The following is a 22,937-nucleotide window of genomic DNA, read 5'->3' on the forward strand; positions in this document are numbered from 1 at the left end:
ACAACGACGGCGATGGTTTGTAGAGGTTATGGTCGGAGACTCTTTAAACCTATTCTGTTGGTAATCATCTATTTCTCTGTTGACTGTTTCTAGGGTTTTTTTTAATGATTCTTATACCCATTTCCAATGTTTTTTCTTTATTGAGAGTTTTGATGTTAAGTAGAAGGATCGTGTTTCACCAAGCAAGGAAGCTATTAACCAGGTTTAGTACTGGCAACGATGGAAGTTTTCGGCTAAAAATGCTTAACCCCGATGAATGCCCATCTGCAGCGTGTTGGGTTGTAAAGCTCTGGGGGGTGGGGTTTTGGGCAAAGAAGAGATGTAGCGAAGAGAAAAATGGGTTGGATCCAGGGGCGGTTCTTAGAAGGCCAATGGAGGGCCACGGCCCGAGCAAGTTTTTCGGCCGTAGTGCTAATTTTCCGCATTTCGATCGAAATTTTTTATATATACTATGTTTGGCCCGGGCTTGCCTGGGCTTTTTTTAGTGCCCGTGTCTTTCGGCCCTGGCACGTTCAACGGGCAAGATCCATCGCTGGTACTTGGATCCAAATATTAACTTTGGGATTACTTCAAGGAGATATGTACGAATTTCACAAAAGGTGTGTGTAAGGCTGTAAGGATGAGAAGTTGTAGGTATGTAGTTTCACAAAAGCTTTGGCCGGAGGCGTGCTATGTTCTCAATGAAGCCTGATACAAGGTAAACGTTATACATGCTACTTTGTTGTGCTCTCATATGGATAGGGTCAATTGTTTGAAATAAGTATGTAGTTTACTTTATTAATGGTTATTAATCAGTAACATACTACGAAAGTTATAAGTAATTATAGCGTGTATGACGAAACCCAAGTAATAGTACAGTGTTCCCATTTTGCTATGAATCAAGCAACATACTTTCATCTTTGACCCATTAGCAACTTGCTTTCATTTTTAACTGTTCACATAAACATATTATTTTTTTTCATCGACAACAGCAATGTAATTTATTATTTTGGTTTTGGTTTGCTAATTGAGAAAGAAGTTAAAGCATGCTACTACTTCATGTGATATTCAAAGTTTGTTGCTGCTATTATTGTCACACCCCAACCGATGGCGGAATCATCGGGGCATGGCACTGAGCGAAACAGATTGTCCAGAAGTTTCCACAACAATTATCATTACTATTCAATTTATATAATACGTCCTATACCGTAGCGCAAATAGCAAACAAATTATTACAGATAACATCTAGTCAAATATTCCGTTCCGACAACTCAGATTTTAAATATAATATTGTTTATCTTTGTCTAGAGACTCAAGCTGCAAGATCTACAGACAACTATGCTCTAGACTCTTATTCTAGCTTCGCCTTCCTAGCAGATAAGCATCTTAAACACCTGTCACATACGTTAAAATAAAGTCAATACATAAAATGTAAAGGTGAGCATACAAGTTTAATAATAGCATAATAGAGTTCGAAATAGTTTACGCATAACCAGCACGTACACAGAGGAAAACGAAGCATGTTAATTATCGACATGGATCTATCGATACCAATGACTGCGGGTTGACTGGCCGAGGCAGTTCGCAATACATGATTACCACCGTAATCTATGCAAGTAATTGTCCTTAACAACCCCCGTGTGAACGGGTACTGAGTCCAAACTATAGTACTATCGTCGTTAAGGCAGGTAGACAACATTCCACGTGTAAACATAACAACAAGCATTCATTTAGTCACGTAATACATGCGGTAACGGTTAGCGTTTAAAGTAATTGAGTAGTGTGTTCTATTGTGATTTAGAATAAGTAACGTATGTAACACCCAAAAGTGCTACAACATAAAGGGTTCGAGTATACTCACAGTGATTGATGGATTGAAGGGAGCACGTGAGAGTAGAGTTAGCCTGAATAGTTCGATAGCATAACGATAAGCAATGCGTAAAACGGAAAACAAGTGTTGGAGGGTCGGACAACTGGTCGATCGGACGGTTGTCCGATCGGACGGCTGGCCGTTCGGCTTGACAGTCTGTTCGGACAGCTGTCCGGTCGGTCGGTTGGCCGATCGGATGACTGTTCGAGTTGATTGTTTCTTCCTTTGAGAAGGATGTGTTTGTGTATGATGGTTTGACTTTTGAAGTTATCGTTGTAGCATTTGAAATCATTGAAGTATCTTTACCTTTCAGGTCGGTCGATCAGACGGCTGTTCGATCAGCCGGCTAACCGATCGGTTAGGTACTTCAGTAGACAAGTCCTTAGCAGGGTGTCACCTGATCGGACGGCTGTTCGATCGGGTGGCACTCCAAGCGCATTGAACATGTTGAGAATCGACTAAGTGTTGAAGTATAATATCTCATGATCCGAAGAGTAATCCATTCGGACGGTAGTCCGATTGAACAGCAGTTCGTTCAATACTAGACTTCAATGAATTGTTCAAGTGTGGGACCATGTGCTAGCCGATCGGTTGGCCTGGTCGATCAGCTGTGTCACGGCTCCCCGACCCACCCTGGACGGAGTCGGGGGCCGCGAGGCAGTTCCCGGTGATACCTGTGGTATTTAATTTATGCGGCAGCGGAAGTCTTTTATTACAGGATCTTTTCACCGTAAAAATTTCTCGTTTAATATATTGTACAAAGTTTTAGGGATAAATTCCCATAATTTACAATCAGTTGATTTCACACAGAAATCATTATTTGCCAAAACATGTTTTATTTATTTATTCACACTGAGCCACTTCTCTGAGCTTGTAGTGCTTTTACTGTACTTTTCCTGGATCACACAGATCACCTGAAACATGTTTGAAAAAGGTTTTGTCAGCGGGGAAATACTGAGTGAATCATTCTGTTTTCTAAAACGACCCGTTAGTTACAACTTTACAGTATTAAGAGCGATTACAATGTTTTTATCAACCAATTATCAAGAATGGGTATTTGTCACTCGACCGGATCTGTGACTGTGGTCATACCACTATTGGGTCCCGTCGCCCCAATTAGTGACGGTTTACTCACACAGAGTAATACTCACTCACATAGAGTGATAATAATAGTAATGTGCACAATACCCCACATACCAGCTGTAATTTGGTGATTACAAAGACTTAATCCCTGTAATTATAACCTTGAAAATAATTTGAGGTATTGTAATACTTACTCACAAATGGTGAGAAAACAGTTTAAAAAGAAGAATGACTCACATTGCAGATTAACGAGCAAATAGATATTGCCTACTGATTAGCCTTGATTACACCTAGTTTAACACAATGCACACACAGACAGGTTAGTAACTAATACAGCAGTTACATCAATTCACGAGATTAAACCCTCACAACGATTAATCAGTGCAATACTCGATAATTCAATCGGATTCACAACGAATAACAGAGCATAGTCCGAATTCGAACAGCACTCTAATATTCAAGTCGAAATCACGACGAATAATCAAAGTACAAGCTCAATTGAGCAGCACCTGGACTATCGTTGGATAGTTATAATCAATCGGACGTTGAATCGTAATAGCGATCGAGTTATTACCCTGATTGCGGCAGCGTTTCGATAATCGTGTGTGTTGTGAACTGTTTCGACTATAACTCAGTGCATAAGGTGAATTTGGACGTCGAAGTAACACCAAAATTCAAGTGCCAACGTCCCCTATTTATATCTGAAAAATGTGCTCCCTCGCGCCACGCGAAGAAGACATATGTACCCGTCGCGTGGCGCGACGGGTCTATTTCTTAGCCTAGGTTGTTTCGTGTCCTAGATAGCCTTGCTGAGGAAGTTAAACGAACAATTTTCGTTTCTACAGCGAATTTAGAGGATAAACGTCCACTAGGGTTTAACCCCCCTGAGTTTTAGGGGCCCTGATCCTGATTCCGATTGTTATGAAAATTTTAGGGTTTATGCGGAATTACTTGGGTTTCTCAATTAGGGTTTCCTTAATAGCTAATTACCATCCTAATTATCGATTTTCGTGACAGTTGTTACAGGCTGACTGTCCGATCGGCTGGGTGTCCGTTCGGACAACAGTCTGATCGGTCAGCATCCTGACCTGGTCGGCCTGTTCGTCTAACACTTGGCTGTTCTGGTTTGTTTTTTCGTTATATCGAGGTGTTTTGACAACGAGTCGAACCATAGAACCCTCGTTCTTACTTGTTCCTCCTGATCGGACAGGAATCACCCAAATCCGGCCGGTGAACTGTTCAGAACGGAGTTTAATGTTTAACCCGAAATCGGTGAACCTCGTGGATAGAATCCAGATATTGAGTCATGCGACCACCGGAATGATTAGCAAGTCGGCACAAGCTCCGTTTCTATTGGTTTGAAGGCATTGAGTGTAAAAGAGTTGAAAGAAAGTTAGAAAAACCATCTTTCAATCCTTTTCACCGTGTAATGTTTAGATCCATGAAAGATCTTTGTTTGTTTATGTGGAAATCGGCTAGATCCAAGTTATTCTTGGTGGATTGAAGCCAAACATGAAGTTCTTTAAGAACACCATGATGACATCATCCTAGAACACTTGAATCTTGATGATTTCACGGTTAGAAATCAAGATTTGAAAGATAGAAAGGTGTAGGAGTGCGTGTAGATCAAGAAAGTACAAGATTTAGGATGAAATCTTACCGAAATCGAGAGAAATCTGAGAAAAGAAGGGGAGCACGAGCTGGTCGGTCAGAGGTTTCCAAAAGTAGAAAGTTTGAAAGTGACAAGGGGTATTTATAGGATGCCATAAGAGGAAAGTGATGGCCGATCGGCCAGGCAGCTCGATCGGACAGCTTGTCCGATCGGACAGCAGTCCGATCGGCTGGCTGTTCGATCGGCTGGTAGCCTGATCGTTCAGCTGCACGATTCGAGTATTCGGTGCGACGATTTTTGATATTTCAATTTCGATTGAGGACGATGCGAGTACGATAGAGTTCCCTATTCAAATTACTTTTAATCCCAACCACTATATATAACATACAATCATCTATATCTCGCGCTATCTATTCTCCACCAATTATCATGATTCGATTTCGATTGAGTTTCGATTTCGAGTCGAGTTTCGATTGATTACCACACATAACATAAAGTAGACACGCACAAGTAACACATAAGGCACACACACAATTATATTAACACCAAAGTTCGCGTAATTCGAGTCTCGAGTTCGATGATGATTAGATTAGTTCGATTACTGATTAATTGACTTTATCGCATTGTTACTTCCTATCATTCACAGTCGTAAAGCGGTTCGCATCGATAAATAAACTTCGATTAATTCGATTGCAATTTATTACTCCACATAATACAACTAATGTAAACATAAAATAGACTAACTACAGTCAAAGAAGTCAATCTTGACTTTGACTTTGACTTTCGGTAACACGGGGTGTTACAGCCTCCCCTTGTTTAGGGAATTTCGTCCCGAAATTAGGCTGAAAACTGCACAACACCGTGAATCAACTTTTGCTACTTTCTCTCTCTAGACTTTCATTTAAACAACTGCGGGTACTGCGCCTTCATGTCGCTTTCGAGTTCCCAAGTGAACTCTGCGCCTCGTTTGCCTTCCCATCGGACTTTCACAATAGGAATGCGCGAGCGTCTGAGTTGCTTGGTTTGGCGATCCATGATTTCGACAGGCTTCTCCACGAAGTGTAGTGTTTCGTTTATTTGAAGGTCGTCGAGAGGTACAATTAAGTCATGCTCAGCTAGGCATTTTCGGAGGTTTGACACATGGAAAGTCGGGTGGACGTTACTAAGTTCCTCCGGTAGTTCGAGTCTGTAGGCGACTTTTCCGATCCTTTCCAGAATCTTAAAAGGTCCAATATATCGAGGCGCTAGTTTCCCTTTCTTGCCGAATCTGACCGCACCCTTCCAAGGTGATACCTTTAGGAGTACGTAGTCGCCAACGTCAAATTCCAGGGGCTTGCGTCTTCTATCGGCGTAAATTTTCTGTCTACTTCGAGCTTTCAACAAGTTGTCTCGAATTTGGAGGACTTTGTCAGTCGTTTCTTGCAATAGCTCAGGACCGGTTAATTGCGAGTGACCGATCTCGTGCCACACAATAGGCGATCTACATCTCCTTCCATATAGGGCCTCGAATGGTGCCATCTGGATGCTGGTATGATAAGTGTTATTGTACGAGAATTCGACTAACGACATATATTTGTTCCAATTACCACCGAAGTCTATGACACACGCGCGGAGCATGTCTTCAAGAGTACGGATCGTTCTTTCAGTCTGTCCGTCAGTTTGAGGATGGAATGCGGTACTTAAGTTAAGCGACGTACCGAGAGCTGCTTGAAAGTTTCCCACAATCGCGAGGTAAACCGAGCATCACGGTCAGAAATAATGTCACGAGGCGTACCATGATTACAAATGATCTCGTCGGTGTAGATTCGGGCTAATCGTTCTACCTTGTAGTCTTCCGGTATTGGCAAAAAGTGGGCTGATTTGGTCAAACGATCAACGACAATCCAAATGCTGTCGTGACTTGATGACGTGGGTGGAAGTTTGGTTATGAAATCCATAGCTATTGTAACACCTCGGAAATTCACGTCCTATAATGTGTGCACACGTGTCAAATGTTTAAACGTGTGGAAGAAATATTATAGAAGGACTAAAGTTGACAAACATGCAAAGTATGTGAATATACGTATTCTAAGTGTCAACTGTGAATAAACATAATGTACATTAACCCTACACGATGCTCATACCTCCAAACGAATAAATCATGGATCATACGAAGCTAAAAGTGAGAGAGTTCAAATTACAGGGGCTAAATGTGTCAACATGTTTAAATTATACCTCTGAGTGACCTTTTGACAAACCCGAAGCCTTGTAACGGTTAATTATGCTCACTAGAATACACGGTTTAAATTTCGTAAAGTTTCGGTAACGTATGAGAAAGCTGTGATCTGATTCGTGTGCGAGGGGTTAAAGTGTCAACATTGAAAATTAGGCCTTTTCGGGTAACAATAAAAGTTAACCGGGGACTTAACAAAGTGGGAAAATGTCTTAAAGCCCTTACATGTTAATTTCAAGGGCTCAATGTGCAAAACAAGACATGAAAACGACCTTTAGAAGGGCCAGGGACCAAAACTACAATTAAATAAAAGTTTTGTTGGATGACCCTAGGGGCTCGCGTAGCGCGAGCACTAACTACTCATGCAGTAGCGCTACACCACTGCCATGTCTGGACAGAAACTGATTTTCTTTGATCTTTTGCCTGCCATAGCCTGTATGCTCGACCTTTAACCAAGTTTCCTCATCCCTTGACCCCTAAAACAACCCCTAAACTTGTAGGACACCTGTGGGAATGTTGTGGTGAGTCCTAGACTTGCTTGTCAATCATCTATGGTGTCTTAGTCCACTATATAAAGGACCTTCAAGTCACAACCTTTCCTCACACCATTTACAAGCAATCTGAGCATTGGAGGAGCTTACAAGCAGATCAAGGGCCTTCCTAATCAACCATTAATCATCTAGTAAGTTGCCTAACCCTTCTAAACTAATTCTAGCTGTATAAATAGCTTAAAAGTCAATATATCGTGCTTAACGGTTGACTTCGTGATTAAGTGTCGATAGCTCAGTCGTATGTCAAATTAAACGTACCGTTAGATAGGTAATTATATGGGTATTAAACCCTTATAAGGGCAAGTACCAATTCCAGACCTAACTAGGTCGTTTGTCGGGTCAAACGTTGACCGAAAAAGTCAACAGAATTACAAAATACGATTTAATGCACGATTAATGATCCGAGAGGTGTGTAACCTGTTTTAACCTTAATATAACATGGTAATAAGTATAAAAACTTGTCTACGCTTGCCCGACTCGACAAATTTCTGTTTAAACCCGGTTCGGAACCGAAAGGCGCAAAACCTTGACTTTTGCTTTGACTTCGGTTCTGACCCGTTTTAGTTTGATTCGAAGATGCCTTAGTGCTTCATTAGGGTAGGGTTGCATGATAGGATAAGTCTCTGTACTTGTTTCGTTGATTATCCGATGCATGCACACGTTCCCGTTAATCGCTTAAATTGGACCATAATGCCCTTATGACCATACAACGAGAATTTTGAAAATGTGGAAGTACAATAATCTTAGTTACTGATCATTAAACATGTACGTAAATTTTCACGTCAATCGGAAGTCTAGATTAAGAGATACGCGCATTAGCGTAAATAATAAGCTTTTTATTAATTAAACAGCGCGATTAGCGCATAGCCTATCTAAACCCGATTTTCGGTACCAAAACTTTTACCCACTGATGTTAAATAATATTTTGGGATTTTTGAAGATTTTTAATTATTTTTAAACTGATCTTAAGCTAGGCTTATCGCATTAATTCGGTTAATACCGAATATGACCTTTTAGGCCATAAAACGAGTTTTACGAGTCCGTTTGATACCAATCCAATTGCCACTGATTTAAAATAATAAATAGAGTGTTTTGAGCCTGTTATGCTGATCAGAAAACTCAGAATGGTATTTTAAACCGTACGTCGCTTAAAACGGCTTCATACGCGTATTAAACGCATAAATTGGGTTTAAAGCCATTTTGGGAAATGAGACTCTTCACCAACTGTTGTGGTCTGTTAAAATTAATAATTTTGCTGATTAAATCAGACCCGTATCTCAGAAGTATTATAAATCTCTTTTATAACCCTTAAAATGACCGAAATACCCCTACGGGGCATATTTAGGGATTAAACTCGTTATGGGCATTATGGAAGATATCATAATGATATCACAACATAATTAAAGCGTATTAACTTAGGAAACCTGTTCGCGACCCTTTCGGTTACCCGTTATGCATTATACGTGTTCGGTTCGGTTTATGTAACTAGTTTGCATAAACTAGCCGAAACGGGTCAAACGATATCATTTTTACCTCAAAATCCAGAATGTGAATAGTAAACCCATATTAAACAAGTCATCAAACTTGTCGGGTCTAAATCATATTCTATCCGGTCTTCGCTTAATCGTGCGTACGAACCGTATCGTTAAAACTGACCGGTCTAAGCTTAAGCTTAATTAAAGACCCGTTAGTATTCTAATAGGTTATATTAAACCTTCGTTCCAGATTAGGAGAACCAGTAAAAGCTACGTGCATTTTGCTTATTGTGATTAATACTTGCATCAGGTAAATACTCTCAACTTATTTTCCCTATACGGGCTTGGGTTACGGTACATAGCGTACCGCTTGATCGAGCATCGAATCTCCACGCTTAGTGGGTAGTTGAATAATTTGATCGGCTCGTTTAAACAGTCTTGTTTACTTTACAGCCTTTGGGGGGTTAATGACCATGTCCCGGATATCCTTGGCATCATCTTACGAGATGGCCACGACCTGAGCACGGGGTGTAGGCGTACTCCCGTGTATAACTCACTTAAAGTGGTGTGTCTATTGATCTTTAACCCGGACAAGATCCGGGCTACTGAACGCATAAGTAACATGTAATTCGTTCACAAGATTATAATGTTAAATAATTCTCCCAAGTTAAATAAATGTTTATGCCTTGTGCATCCAAACCAATTTTTAATCATTTTCCAAAATGAGTCGGTTGATTGTATTTACCAGTGTAAACTGACGTATTTTCCCAAAAAGACTGAATGCAGGTACTAAGCGAAATTGGCTGGATTGTCTCTTAAGCATCAATAAAAGTCTCGCAAGCTTAGGATGCCAGAAGTCTGTTGAACTATAAATGTTATTTTGTTTCGATCCTACTGTGGATAAACACCGGATATTGTGACTTTGATTACAATAAATAAATTCGGTTGTATCTTATTTTAAATTTGCTTCCGCTGTGCATTATTATATTGTGTTGTTTGACTATTACGTTGCCAACCACGTCACGATACTCCCCCACCGGGCCCACCGGTGACACATGGAAATCGGGGTGTGACAGGTTGGTATCAGAGCCAACACTGAGTGAATTAAACGCTAGCCTTTTGTGTTTAATCTCAGCTACACAATTGCATAATTCTAAACTTTGAGTCTAGACTTAAAACCTAGGACAAATTCTGCTATTAATTTGACCTTTATTTTTGCATATATTTTGTTTGGTTATCTCATGCCATATTGACAGGAATTGCCAAAATGCCGCCAAGATTCTTCAGGAGAAGAGGAAGGGGCAAGGGGCCAATCACCGCCCCCAATAATGATGAAGCTGGACCCTCGAATGCGAGAGCTCCATCCACCACGGAGAGTGACGATCCCCAGCAGAACCGGAGGAACCTCCTTGAGCCAGCTCGACGGTCGGTCTCACACAGTTCAACACCTCCTAACCCTTATGGGCCACGATCGGATTACGAGGCCAGCAACCCTCAACCTTCATACATACCATTACAGCGATCCTTATCGCACAACTCCTTCGGTGACCCTACACCAGTTTTTTGGGGCCGGTTTAACCCGGCAAACTTCCTACAAGAACCAGGAAATTTCAACCCATTAGGTCCAGAGGATCATTTCTCTGGAGATCATGCGGACGACATGGACGAGGATACGGACCCTGTCGAGCCTGCCAGGGGCACACCAAACCACCCGATAGAGATCTCTGACGGATCTTCCTTTCACGGATCGCCCTATGTTGGTCCTGATAGCTTTCAAGCCATATTTACCAGGCACGAATGGTACTATACGCCTCCTCGCCATTCGCCGCCTCAGCAGCAGCAACAGCAGCAACAAGATTCCCCTGAGGATCCAAGGTTCGTGGCAGTCACGCCACCACCTCCTCCGCCACCAGTTCAACCGGCACCCCCGCAACCACCAAGGCGTAGGAGAACCGGAGCGCGCATGTCTGTGCGAACAGGAGACTTTCATTTTAGTTCTCCACGCCAATCAAGTGCCAGCCACTACCCGCCACATCAAGAAGATCCACAAATGGGTGGGCCTTCGCAACCAGTTGCACCGCAACCCCCGCCTATGGGTTTTGATAACCCAATTCCGGCATACACGAGTTCCATGGCGTATAACCCGTTCGAACCGCCAGTGCACAACAACTACAACTATGCCGAAGCAGACCCGTACATGGTAACGGCTAACTATAACACTCAAGGACCCTATGGAGATCCATGGGGAGTAGGATACCCAACTCGTGGGTACCCGATACCTCCCAGACCTATTGTTCGGGCACAATCGCAACCACCAAGGTTCTCCCCACCAGAGCATGAAGAAATTCTGCAAAGATTGGACTATGTAGAGCGAGAATTTCACAGGGAGCGAAGGGAGCGAGAAACGTTCTTCCAGGGACTGACAAGCTTGATCAAAGGGAAGAGCAAGAAGGACCGCTGACTCCTTCCAACTGTTGTTAAGCCCCTGCGTGGGCATATCTTATTGTATAAGCCCCTGCGTGGGCATATCTTATTGTATAAACCCCTGCGTGGGTATGTATGTAGGTATGTATGTTTAATTTGACCCCTGCGTGGGTCTATCTTTCTGTCAACCCCTGCGAGGGTATTTTATTGTGTAAGTCCCTGCGTGGACTATTATGTTATTAGGCCCCTGCGTGGGCATGTGTTGCTATTAAACCCCTGCGTGGGTATGTGTGTTATTGAGCCCCTGCGTGGGCAAGTATTTGTTTAAACCCCTGCGTGGGTAAATGTTGTTTGAAAAGACCCGTTTAGGGCAGCGTGTAACCTATGTATAATTAATGGAATGTTTGTGTTATAAAAAAAAAAAAATTCATGTTTGCCTTATGTGCATAATTAATTTATATTCATTCCTTTTGAAAATAATCTGCCTATTTAAATATTAATTAAGAATCTTAAGTGTGAAACCTAGCCCTCGAGTCAATTGAAAGACCGGGCCAAGATGGTAAGACCCGTTTAAAAGATTCAAATCCCTGTTAACATCTTAAAACATGTTAACACTCCTGGCAGAAGTGATTCGTTAAAATCATATGTCATTCTTATATATATAAGGATTCTTTAGAAGATTCCAAACCCAATTATATGATCTCTGAATCATGGGTTGAGAGCATCAATTAAGATGGTCATAATTTACCATACGTGGTAATATGGTGCCTACGAGCCCAGCTCACTTCCATATGAGCCATAAGGCAGAGGTAGCTATGACTCCCTGTCTGATGAGGGTAAAGAACTTGGTTCAAACCTTAAAAGTCTTGATTCTCTGAAATCATAGCTTAAAATTCAAATTGTCCATGTGACTAAGCCTTATGTGCTAATATATATTGTTATTGTTTACAATTAGGATAAATTTTAATTGAAATCCTAAATTAATACGATTAATAAGTTAACCAAATATGGTCTCTGATTACCATGGTTAACGAGTTACCCTAAGGGGTAATTCCTTAAAAACTCCCAAATAAAACATTGTCCTTGTTTTCTGCAACAGCTCAATCCAAATGGCTGACTCAAATGAAATAAATAGCCATCCAGTGGAGCAAAATAGGAACGGCCAGATTACGTTAACGGGTGCTGAATTAAAAGCGATCATAGACGGCGCTGTTACACAGGCTTTGGAAAGGCAATATGAGGAATACAGTGGTACTCGAAGTAGGACCCACTCTGCACCACATTCAAAGCCCAAGACACATTCTGAGGCTCATAGCAAGCCTCCTCCCAAAAAGAATGGACCCAAGAAAGATGGTGATGACCGTCAGTCCACCAACCATCAAAGTGACCCATCTCAACAATTAGTACTGCATCAAGAACCCCGTAACAAGGGTTGCACCTATAAGTACTTCGTGTCTTGCAAGCCCAGGGATTTTACTGGGGAAAAGGGGGCCGTCGACTGTATGACTTGGCTGGACGAGATGGACACGGTGGTAGATATCAGCGGGTGCGCTGAAAGGGATGTAGTTAAGTTTGTGTCACAATCCTTCAAGGGTGAAGCGTTAGCATGGTGGAGATCTCTGATTGAGGCCACCGGAAAAATCCCATTGTATAATATGTCGTGGGATCAATTTGTCGCCCTAATCAAGGATAACTACTGCCCTCAACATGAGGTGGAGAAGATAGAATCTGACTTTCTATCGTTGGTGATGACGAACCTAGACTGTCAAGCTTACCTGACAAGCTTCAATACGCTGTCCCGGTTGGTTCCTTACCTGGTAACCCCGGAACCAAAAAGAATCGCTCGCTTTATCGGAGGTTTAGCCCCGGAAATCAAGGCAAGCGTAAAAGCTTCTCGGCCAGCTACCTTCAGGTCTGTAGCTGACATTTCCTTATCCCTCACTCTGGATGCGGTCAGGCAGAGATCGCTGAGGAATAAGGAGGCCGAGAAAAGGAAGCGTGAAGACGATGGTTCGCGGAAGTCGAACAAGAAGCACCGTGGGAGCGGTGACAACAAGAAGGGGTCGGAGTCGAGGAAGGATGGGCATAATTCTGGTGAAAAGCCCAAGTGTAAAATTTGCAAGAAGCAGCACTATGGAAAGTGCAGACTGGAGTCAAACTCTCAGACTCAGTCAAAACCCTTTGCTTGTGGAATTTGCAAGTCCACGGATCACAAAACCCTGGATTGCAAAAAGATAAAAGACGCAACGTGCTACCGTTGCAATGAAAAGGGGCACATCAAGACCAACTGCCCAAAGTACAACAAGAAGCCTGAGGAGGTTAAAAAGACTAATGCTAGAGTCTTCAAAATGGACGCGAAAGAGGCTGTGCAAGACGATAATGTCATAACAGGTACATTCCTTGTAAATGATGTCTTTGCAAGAGTACTTTTTGATTCAGGAGCAGATAAGTCTTTCGTAGATCATAAATTTTGTGAATTGATGAAATTACCTGTCAAAGCCTTAAAAGTAAATTATGAGGTAGAGTTAGCAGATGGAACCATAGAACCCGTCTCAACTATGTTAGATGGATGTGTTATATCCATTAAGAACCATTCTTTTCCTCTGTCTCTACTTCCGTTTAAATTGGCTGGTTTTGACATAGTTCTGGGTATGGACTGGTTATCTCATAACCAGGCCCAAATTGTCTGTAACCAGAAGCAAGTGGTAATAAAGACTCCGTCCGGAGAGCCCCTTACCATTCGGGGAGATACCCAGTATGGGCTGCCTGAGCAGGTGACTATGCTCAAGGCTTCCAAGTGTTTGAAGAAGGGGTGTGTCATTTACATGGCGCAAGTGATCATTGACGAGCCTAAACCAAAGTTAGAAGACATCCCTGTCATTTCTGAATACCCAGAAGTGTTTCCTGAAGATCTACCTGGTCTACCACCAGATAGACAAGTCGAATTCAGGATCGATATCATCCCCGGAGCGGCACCAGTTGCTAGAGCACCATACAGGTTGGCACCCACAGAAATGAAGGAGTTGCGGACGCAGCTAGATGAATTGCTGGCTAAAGGTTTCATTAGACCTAGTTCATCTCCTTGGGGAGCGCCAATTTTGTTTGTCAAGAAGAAGGATGGGTCGATGCGTCTGTGCATTGACTATCGCGAGCTTAATAAAGTCACGATCAAGAATAGGTATCCTCTGCCCAGAATCGACGATTTGTTCGATCAGCTGCAAGGGGCAAGTTACTTCTCAAAAATTGATTTGAGGTCAGGCTACCATCAATTGAAGGTCAAAGATGAAGACGTTCACAAAACTGCATTTAGGACTCGTTACGGACACTACGAGTTCCTAGTGATGCCTTTTGGGCTCACTAATGCACCAGCCGCGTTCATGGATCTCATGAATCGCGTCTGCAAGCCATACTTGGATAAATTTGTCATCGTTTTCATCGACGACATTCTTATTTATTCTAAGAACCAAGCTGACCATGAGAAACACCTTCGTTGTATTCTCAAACTTCTACGTCAGGAGAAGCTCTATGCCAAATTCTCTAAGTGTGAATTTTGGCTACGAGAAGTCCAATTTCTTGGACATGTGGTCAGTAAGAGTGGTATCCAAGTGGATCCCGCTAAAGTAGAAGCTGTTATGAATTGGCAAGAGCCAAAGACGCCTACGGAGATACGTAGCTTCCTGGGATTGGCAGGATATTACAGGCGTTTCATCGAAAATTTTTCAAGGATTGCTGCACCCCTAACTTCTCTAACTAAGAAGAAGATTAAGTTCGTTTGGGGCCCTAAGCAGCAAGAAGCATTCGATATTCTCAAGCAGAAGTTGAGCAACGCTCCTGTACTGACTTTACCTGAAGGCACTGAAGAATTCGTAGTTTACTGCGATGCTTCACACACCGGTATGGGGTGTGTGCTTATGCAGAAAGGCAAGGTTATTGCCTATGCGTCACGACAATTAAAGGTGCATGAAAAGAACTACACCACCCATGATTTGGAATTGGGTGCCGTCGTGTTCGCGCTGAAATTGTGGAGGCACTATCTTTATGGAATCAAGTTTGTGATCTATTCTGATCACAAGAGCCTCCAGCATTTGTTTAACCAGAAGGAATTAAACATGAGGCAACGCCGTTGGATGGAGACCTTGAATGATTATGATTGTGAAATCAGATACCATCCCGGCAAGGCGAATGTAGTCGCCGATGCCTTGAGTCGTAAGGAAAGGGTGAAACCCATCCGAATCAATGCCAAAAGCATAGAAGTGAGGAACAACCTAATGGAAAGGTTGTTAGCTGCACAGAAGGAAGCTGTGTTGGAAGCCAATTACCCGAATGAAAAGTTATGAGTAACTGAGGAGCAGTTGACTCTTAGCAGAGACGGAATTTTAAGATTAAACGGACGAATATGGGTTCCAGTTCATGGAGGACTACGAGATGTTATCCTCCAGGAAGCCCATAGCTCCAAATATTCCATTCACCCTGGAGCTGATAAGATGTACCAAGATCTGAAGGCAAATTATTGGTGGATAGGCTTGAAAAAGTCGGTAGCCGCCCATGTAGCCAAATGCTTGACTTGTGCACAAGTCAAAGCTGAGCATCAAAAGCCGTCAGGCTTGCTACAACAGCCTGAACTTCCCGAGTGGAAGTGGGAATGTGTAACTATGGATTTTATTACCAAGTTACCCAAGACGAGGAAAGGAAATGATACAATATGGGTTATAGTTGATCGACTGACTAAGTCAGCACATTTCTTACCCATCAAAGAGACTTATAGCTCAGATATGTTAGCCCAGCTATACGTTGATAAGATTGTAGCCTTGCATGGCATACCTGTGTCTATTATCTCTGATAGAGATACTAGATACACGTCACATTTTTGGAAGAGTTTCCAACAATCTTTGGGCACACGTCTAAATTTTTGTACGGCTTATCATCCTCAGACTGACGGTCAGAGTGAACGTACTATTCAAACGTTGGAAGACATGTTGCGGGCGTGTGCGATCGATTTGGGTGATAGTTGGGATAAGAACCTCCCACTAATCGAATTCTCCTACAACAATAGCTACCATACCAGTATTAAGGCTGCGCCCTTCGAGGCATTATATGGTAGGAAGTGTAGATCGCCCGTCTGTTGGACGGAAGTAGGGGATGTCCAGTTAACAGGACCAGAGATAGTGTTCGAAACAACGGATAAGATTGTCCAGATTCGTGACCGTCTCAAAGCTGCCCGAGATAGGCAGAAGAGTTACGCTGATCCAAGGCGTAAGGATTTTCACTTCGAAGTAGGTGACAAAGTCCTACTTAAAGTGTCACCCTGGAAGGGGGTGATGCGGTTTGGTAAGAAAGGCAAGCTAAGCCCGAGATACATAGGACCTTTCGAGGTTGTCGAACGTGTCGGGTCAGTTGCCTACAAGCTGAACTTACCAGAAGAGCTCAGTGGAATTCACAATGTGTTCCACATCTGCAATTTGAAGAAATGCATCGCTGATGAATCACTGGTAATGCCACATACAGATGTGCGTATAGATGAGAGCCTGAAATTTGTGGAAAAACCATTGTCGATTGAAGATCGACAGGTTAAGAAGCTTCGTAGGAAGCATGTACCTATTGTAAAGGTCAAATGGGATGCCCGTAGAGGTCCCGAGTATACGTGGGAAGTCGAATCCACGATGAAAGAAAAGTACCCTTATTTATTCCAGTAAATCTCGGGTCGAGATTTATTTTAAGGGGGTGAGGATGTAACACCTCGGAAATTCACGTCCTATAATGTGTGCACACGTGTCAAATGTTTAAACGTGTGGAAGAAATATTATAGAAGGACTAAAGTTGACAAACATGCAAAGTATGTGAATATACGTATTCTAAGTGTCAACTGTGAATAAACATAATGTACATTAACCCTACACGATGCTCATACCTCCAAACGAATAAATCATGGATCATACGAAGCTAAAAGTGAGAGAGTTCAAATTACAGGGGCTAAATGTGTCAACATGTTTAAATTATACCTCTGAGTGACCTTTTGACAAACCCGAAGCCTTGTAACGGTTAATTATGCTCACTAGAATACACGGTTTAAATTTCGTAAAGTTTCGGTAACGTATGAGAAAGTTGTGATCTGATTCGTGTGCGAGGGGTTAAAGTGTCAACATTGAAAATTAGGCCTTTTTGGGTAACAATAAAAGTTAACCGGGGACTTAACAAAGTGGGAAAATGTCTTAAAGCCCTTACATGTTAATTTCAAGGGCTCAATGTGCAAAACAAGACATGAAAACGACCTTTAGAAGGGCCAGGGACCAAAACTGCAATTAAATAAAAGTTTTGTTGGATGACCCTAGGGGCTCGCGTAGCGCGAGCACTAACTACTCATGCAGTAGCGCTACACCACTGCCATGTCTGGACAGAAACTGATTTTCTTTGATCTTTTGCCTGCCATAGCCTGTATGCTCGACCTTTAACCAAGTTTCCTCATCCCTTGACCCCTAAAACAACCCCTAAACTTGTAGGACACCTGTGGGAATGTTGTGGTGAGTCCTAGACTTGCTTGTCAATCATCTATGGTGTCTTAGTCCACTATATAAAGGACCTTCAAGTCACAACCTTTCCTCACACCATTTACAAGCAATCTGAGCATTGGAGGAGCTTACAAGCAGATCAAGGGCCTTCCTAATCAACCATTAATCATCTAGTAAGTTGCCTAACCCTTCTAAACTAATTCTAGCTGTATAAATAGCTTAAAAGTCAATATATCGTGCTTAACGGTTGACTTCGTGATTAAGTGTCGATAGCTCAGTCGTATGTCAAATTAAATGTACCGTTAGATAGGTAATTATATGGGTATTAAACCCTTATAAGGGCAAGTACCAATTCCAGACCTAACTAGGTCGTTTGTCGGGTCAAACGTTGACCGAAAAAGTCAACAGAATTACAAAATACGATTTAATGCACGATTAATGATCCGAGAGGTGTGTAACCTGTTTTAACCTTAATATAACATGGTAATAAGTATAAAAACTTGTCTACGCTTGCCCGACTCGACAAATTTCTGTTTAAACCCGGTTCGGAACCGAAAGGCGCAAAACCTTGACTTTTGCTTTGACTTCGGTTCTGACCCGTTTTAGTTTGATTCGAAGATGCCTTAGTGCTTCATTAGGGTAGGGTTGCATGATAGGATAAGTCTCTGTACTTGTTTCGTTGATTATCCGATGCATGCACACGTTCCCGTTAATCGCTTAAATTGGACCATAATGCCCTTATGACCATACAACGAGAATTTTGAAAATGTGGAAGTACAATAATCTTAGTTACTGATCATTAAACATGTACGTAAATTTTCACGTCAATCGGAAGTCTAGATTAAGAGATACGCGCATTAGCGTAAATAATAAGCTTTTTATTAATTAAACAGCGCGATTAGCGCATAGCCTATCTAAACCCGATTTTCGGTACCAAAACTTTTACCCACTGATGTTAAATAATATTTTGGGATTTTTGAAGATTTTTAATTATTTTTAAACTGATCTTAAGCTAGGCTTATCGCATTAATTCGGTTAATACCGAATATGACCTTTTAGGCCATAAAACGAGTTTTACGAGTCCGTTTGATACCAATCCAATTGCCACTGATTTAAAATAATAAATAGAGTGTTTTGAGCCTGTTATGCTGATCAGAAAACTCAGAATGGTATTTTAAACCGTACGTCGCTTAAAACGGCTTCATACGCGTATTAAACGCATAAATTGGGTTTAAAGCCATTTTGGGAAATGAGACTCTTCACCAACTGTTGTGGTCTGTTAAAATTAATAATTTTGCTGATTAAATCAGACCCGTATCTCAGAAGTATTATAAATCTCTTTTATAACCCTTAAAATGACCGAAATACCCCTACGGGGCATATTTAGGGATTAAACTCGTTATGGGCATTATGGAAGATATCATAATGATATCACAACATAATTAAAGCGTATTAACTTAGGAAACCTGTTCGCGACCCTTTCGGTTACCCGTTATGCATTATACGTGTTCGGTTCGGTTTATGTAACTAGTTTGCATAAACTAGCCGAAACGGGTCAAACGATATCATTTTTACCTCAAAATCCAGAATGTGAATAGTAAACCCATATTAAACAAGTCATCAAACTTGTCGGGTCTAAATCATATTCTATCCGGTCTTCGCTTAATCGTGCGTACGAACCGTATCGTTAAAACTGACCGGTCTAAGCTTAAGCTTAATTAAAGACCCGTTAGTATTCTAATAGGTTATATTAAACCTTCGTTCCAGATTAGGAGAACCAGTAAAAGCTACGTGCATTTTGCTTATTGTGATTAATACTTGCATCAGGTAAATACTCTCAACTTATTTTCCCTATACGGGCTTGGGTTACGGTACATAGCGTACCGCTTGATCGAGCATCGAATCTCCACGCTTAGTGGGTAGTTGAATAATTTGATCGGCTCGTTTAAACAGTCTTGTTTACTTTACAGCCTTTGGGGGGTTAATGACCATGTCCCGGATATCCTTGGCATCATCTTACGAGATGGCCACGACCTGAGCACGGGGTGTAGGCGTACTCCCGTGTATAACTCACTTAAAGTGGTGTGTCTATTGATCTTTAACCCGGACAAGATCCGGGCTACTGAACGCATAAGTAACATGTAATTCGTTCACAAGATTATAATGTTAAATAATTCTCCCAAGTTAAATAAATGTTTATGCCTTGTGCATCCAAACCAATTTTTAATCATTTTCCAAAATGAGTCGGTTGATTGTATTTACCAGTGTAAACTGACGTATTTTCCCAAAAAGACTGAATGCAGGTACTAAGCGAAATTGGCTGGATTGTCTCTTAAGCATCAATAAAAGTCTCGCAAGCTTAGGATGCCAGAAGTCTGTTGAACTATAAATGTTATTTTGTTTCGATCCTACTGTGGATAAACACCGGATATTGTGACTTTGATTACAATAAATAAATTCGGTTGTATCTTATTTTAAATTTGCTTCCGCTGTGCATTATTATATTGTGTTGTTTGACTATTACGTTGCCAACCACGTCACGATACTCCCCCACCGGGCCCACCGGTGACACATGGAAATCGGGGTGTGACAGCTATACTCTCCCATTTCCATATAGGGATTGGGGGTTGTTCGAGTAAGCCATAGGGTCTTTGATGTTCAGCCTTGACCTTGCACAAGTCATGCATCTTCCGACATAGAGAGCGATATGCCTTTTCATGCCCGGCCACCAGTACTTATAGCGAAGATCCTGGTACATTTTGTCGGCACCGGGATGAATAGAATACCGGGATTTGTGGGCTTCGTTGTAACATCCCGTGTTTTCGAATGTCAAAGTCAAAGTCAAAGTCAAAGTCCAAGTCAACTTTGACTGTAAATAGTCCATTTTCAGTTTTATTTATATTATGTGGAGTAAGTGTTGTAATCAGAAAGAGTCGAGGTAATCGAATGTTTTAACGCAAACCGATTTACGAATGTGAATAGTAGGAAGTAACAATGCGATAAAGTTAACTAATCAGTAATCAAACCGATCTAACTATCATCGAACTCGAATCTCGAATTACGCGAACTCTGGCTGTTGTATTACGTGTGTGTGTGCCTTATGTGTTACCTGTGCGTGTTTACTTTACGTTTTGTGTGGTAGTCAATCGAAACTCGAATCGAAACTCGAAACTCAAATCGAATACAATCGAAATCGAACTACGACGAATGATAACGTTAGGATAAGGTGAATTATAGATGATTGTATGTTAGACATAGTAGTTGGGACTGAAAGTAATTTGAATAGGAAACTCTATCGTACTCGTATCGTCTTCAACCAAAATCGGAATATAAAAAACCGTCGCAAAACACTCAAAAAGGGGGGTCACCGATCGAACAGGAGACACTGATCGAACAGGCCAGCCGATCGAACCAGCTGTTCGATCGAGCAGGCCAGCCGATCAGGATGTCTGTCCGATCGGTTAACACTTTCCTCTTTTGGAGCCTATAAATAGGGCTGTCATTGTCATCTTTACCACTTTTGGAAAGCTCTGACCGACCAGCTCCTGTTCTTCACCTTTTCTTAGATTTCTCTCAACTTCGGTAAGTTTCCAACTTAAATCTTGTACTTTCTTAATCAAAACATGCTCCTACACCTTTCTATCTTTCAAATCTTGATTTCTAACCGTGAAATCATCAAGATCTAAGCATTCTAGGATGATGTCATCATGGTGTTCTTCAAGAACATCATGTTTTGACCTCAATCCACCATGAATAGGTCGGATCTAACCGATTTCCACATAAACAAGTGAAGATCTACCAGAGATCTAAACATTTACATGATGTAAAGGATTGAAAGGAGGATTTCCAACTTTCTTTCAACTCTTTTACACTCAATGCCTTCAAACCGATAGAAACGGAGCTTGAGCTAACCCACTAATCATTCCGATGGTGGTGTGATTCAAGATTCGGGTTCTATCTACGAGGTTCACCGACTTCGGGTTAAACGTTAAACTGACGTTCCGAACCGTTCACCGGCCGGACTTGGGTGATTCCTGTCCGAGCAGGAGAAACAAGTAGGAACGAAAGTGTCATGGTTCAACTCGTTGTCAAACTACCTCAATATAACGTCAAATAATCAGAACAGCCAAGTGTTAGACGAACAGGCCGACCAGGTCAGGATGATGACCGAACGGTTAGGCTGTTCGAACGAACAGCCTAACTGATCGGACATGTCAGCCGAACGACCAGGCCAGCCGATCGGCTAGCATGTGGCCCACACTTTGACAAATTCATGAAGTATGGTATTGAACGAGGTGATGTTCGATCGAACGAGCTGTTTTGTAACATTACTCATCGGATCATGAGATACTATGCTTCAACACTTAATCGATTTTTCAACTCGTTCGACGCGTTGGGGTTCCACCCGATCGAACATGCTATCAGAACGAACAGGCTGTTTGATCGAATACGCTGCTCGATCGAGTGACAACCTTCTGAGGACTACTACTGAAGTTCCTAACCGATCGGGTAAGCTGACCGATCGAACGGACCGTTCGATCGATCGACTTGAAAGGTAAGTACACTTCAGTGTTCTCAAATGCTACAACAAAAACTTCAAAAGTCCAAACCATCATACACAAACACATCCTACTCAAAGGAAGAAACAATCCACTCGAACAGTCCAACCGATCGAGCCTACCGGCCGATCGAGCAGGCTGTCCTAACGGATTGTCTAGCCAAACGAACAACCCACTCCATCGAACATGCCATTCGATCGACCAGGCTGTTCGACCCACTTACACTTGTTTTCATTCTACGCGTATTCATCGTTATGCTATCGAACTGTTCAGGCTAACCCAACTCTCAAGCGCTCCCTTCAATCCATCAATCAACCGCTGTGAGTATACTCGATCCCTTTTTGCTTTTAGCACTTTTGGGTGTTACATACATTACTTATCAAAATCACAAATCGATCACACTACTCAATTATTTGAACGCTAACCAATATGCATGTATTACGTGACTAAATGAATGCTTGTTGATTGTGTTTACACGTGGAATGCTGTCTACCTGCCTTAACGACGTAGTACTATAGTTTGGACTTAGCACCCGTTCACACGGGGGTTGTTAAGGACAATTACTTGCATGGATTACGGTGGTAATCATGTATTGCGAACCGTCTCGGACGGTCAACCCGCAGTCATTGGTATCGATAGGTCCATGTCGATAATTAACATGCTTCG

The 22,937-nt window shown here is 41.9% G+C and overlaps 1 protein-coding gene across 1 annotated transcript; it reads left to right on the forward strand.

Annotated features, from left to right (window-relative positions):
• Positions 1-10,049: 10,049 nt before the first annotated feature.
• LOC110932485 (extensin-like) lies at positions 10,050-11,243 on the forward strand. The gene has a single exon (XM_022175814.1). It carries the CDS (start codon positions 10,050-10,052, stop codon positions 11,241-11,243), a length of 1,194 nt encoding a protein of 397 aa, XP_022031506.1.
• The last annotated feature ends 11,694 nt before the right edge of the window (positions 11,244-22,937 follow it).

Source organism: Helianthus annuus, chromosome 3, assembly GCF_002127325.2.
Source record: "Helianthus annuus cultivar XRQ/B chromosome 3, HanXRQr2.0-SUNRISE, whole genome shotgun sequence".
In the NCBI taxonomy this organism is placed as follows: Eukaryota; Viridiplantae; Streptophyta; class Magnoliopsida; order Asterales; family Asteraceae; genus Helianthus; species Helianthus annuus.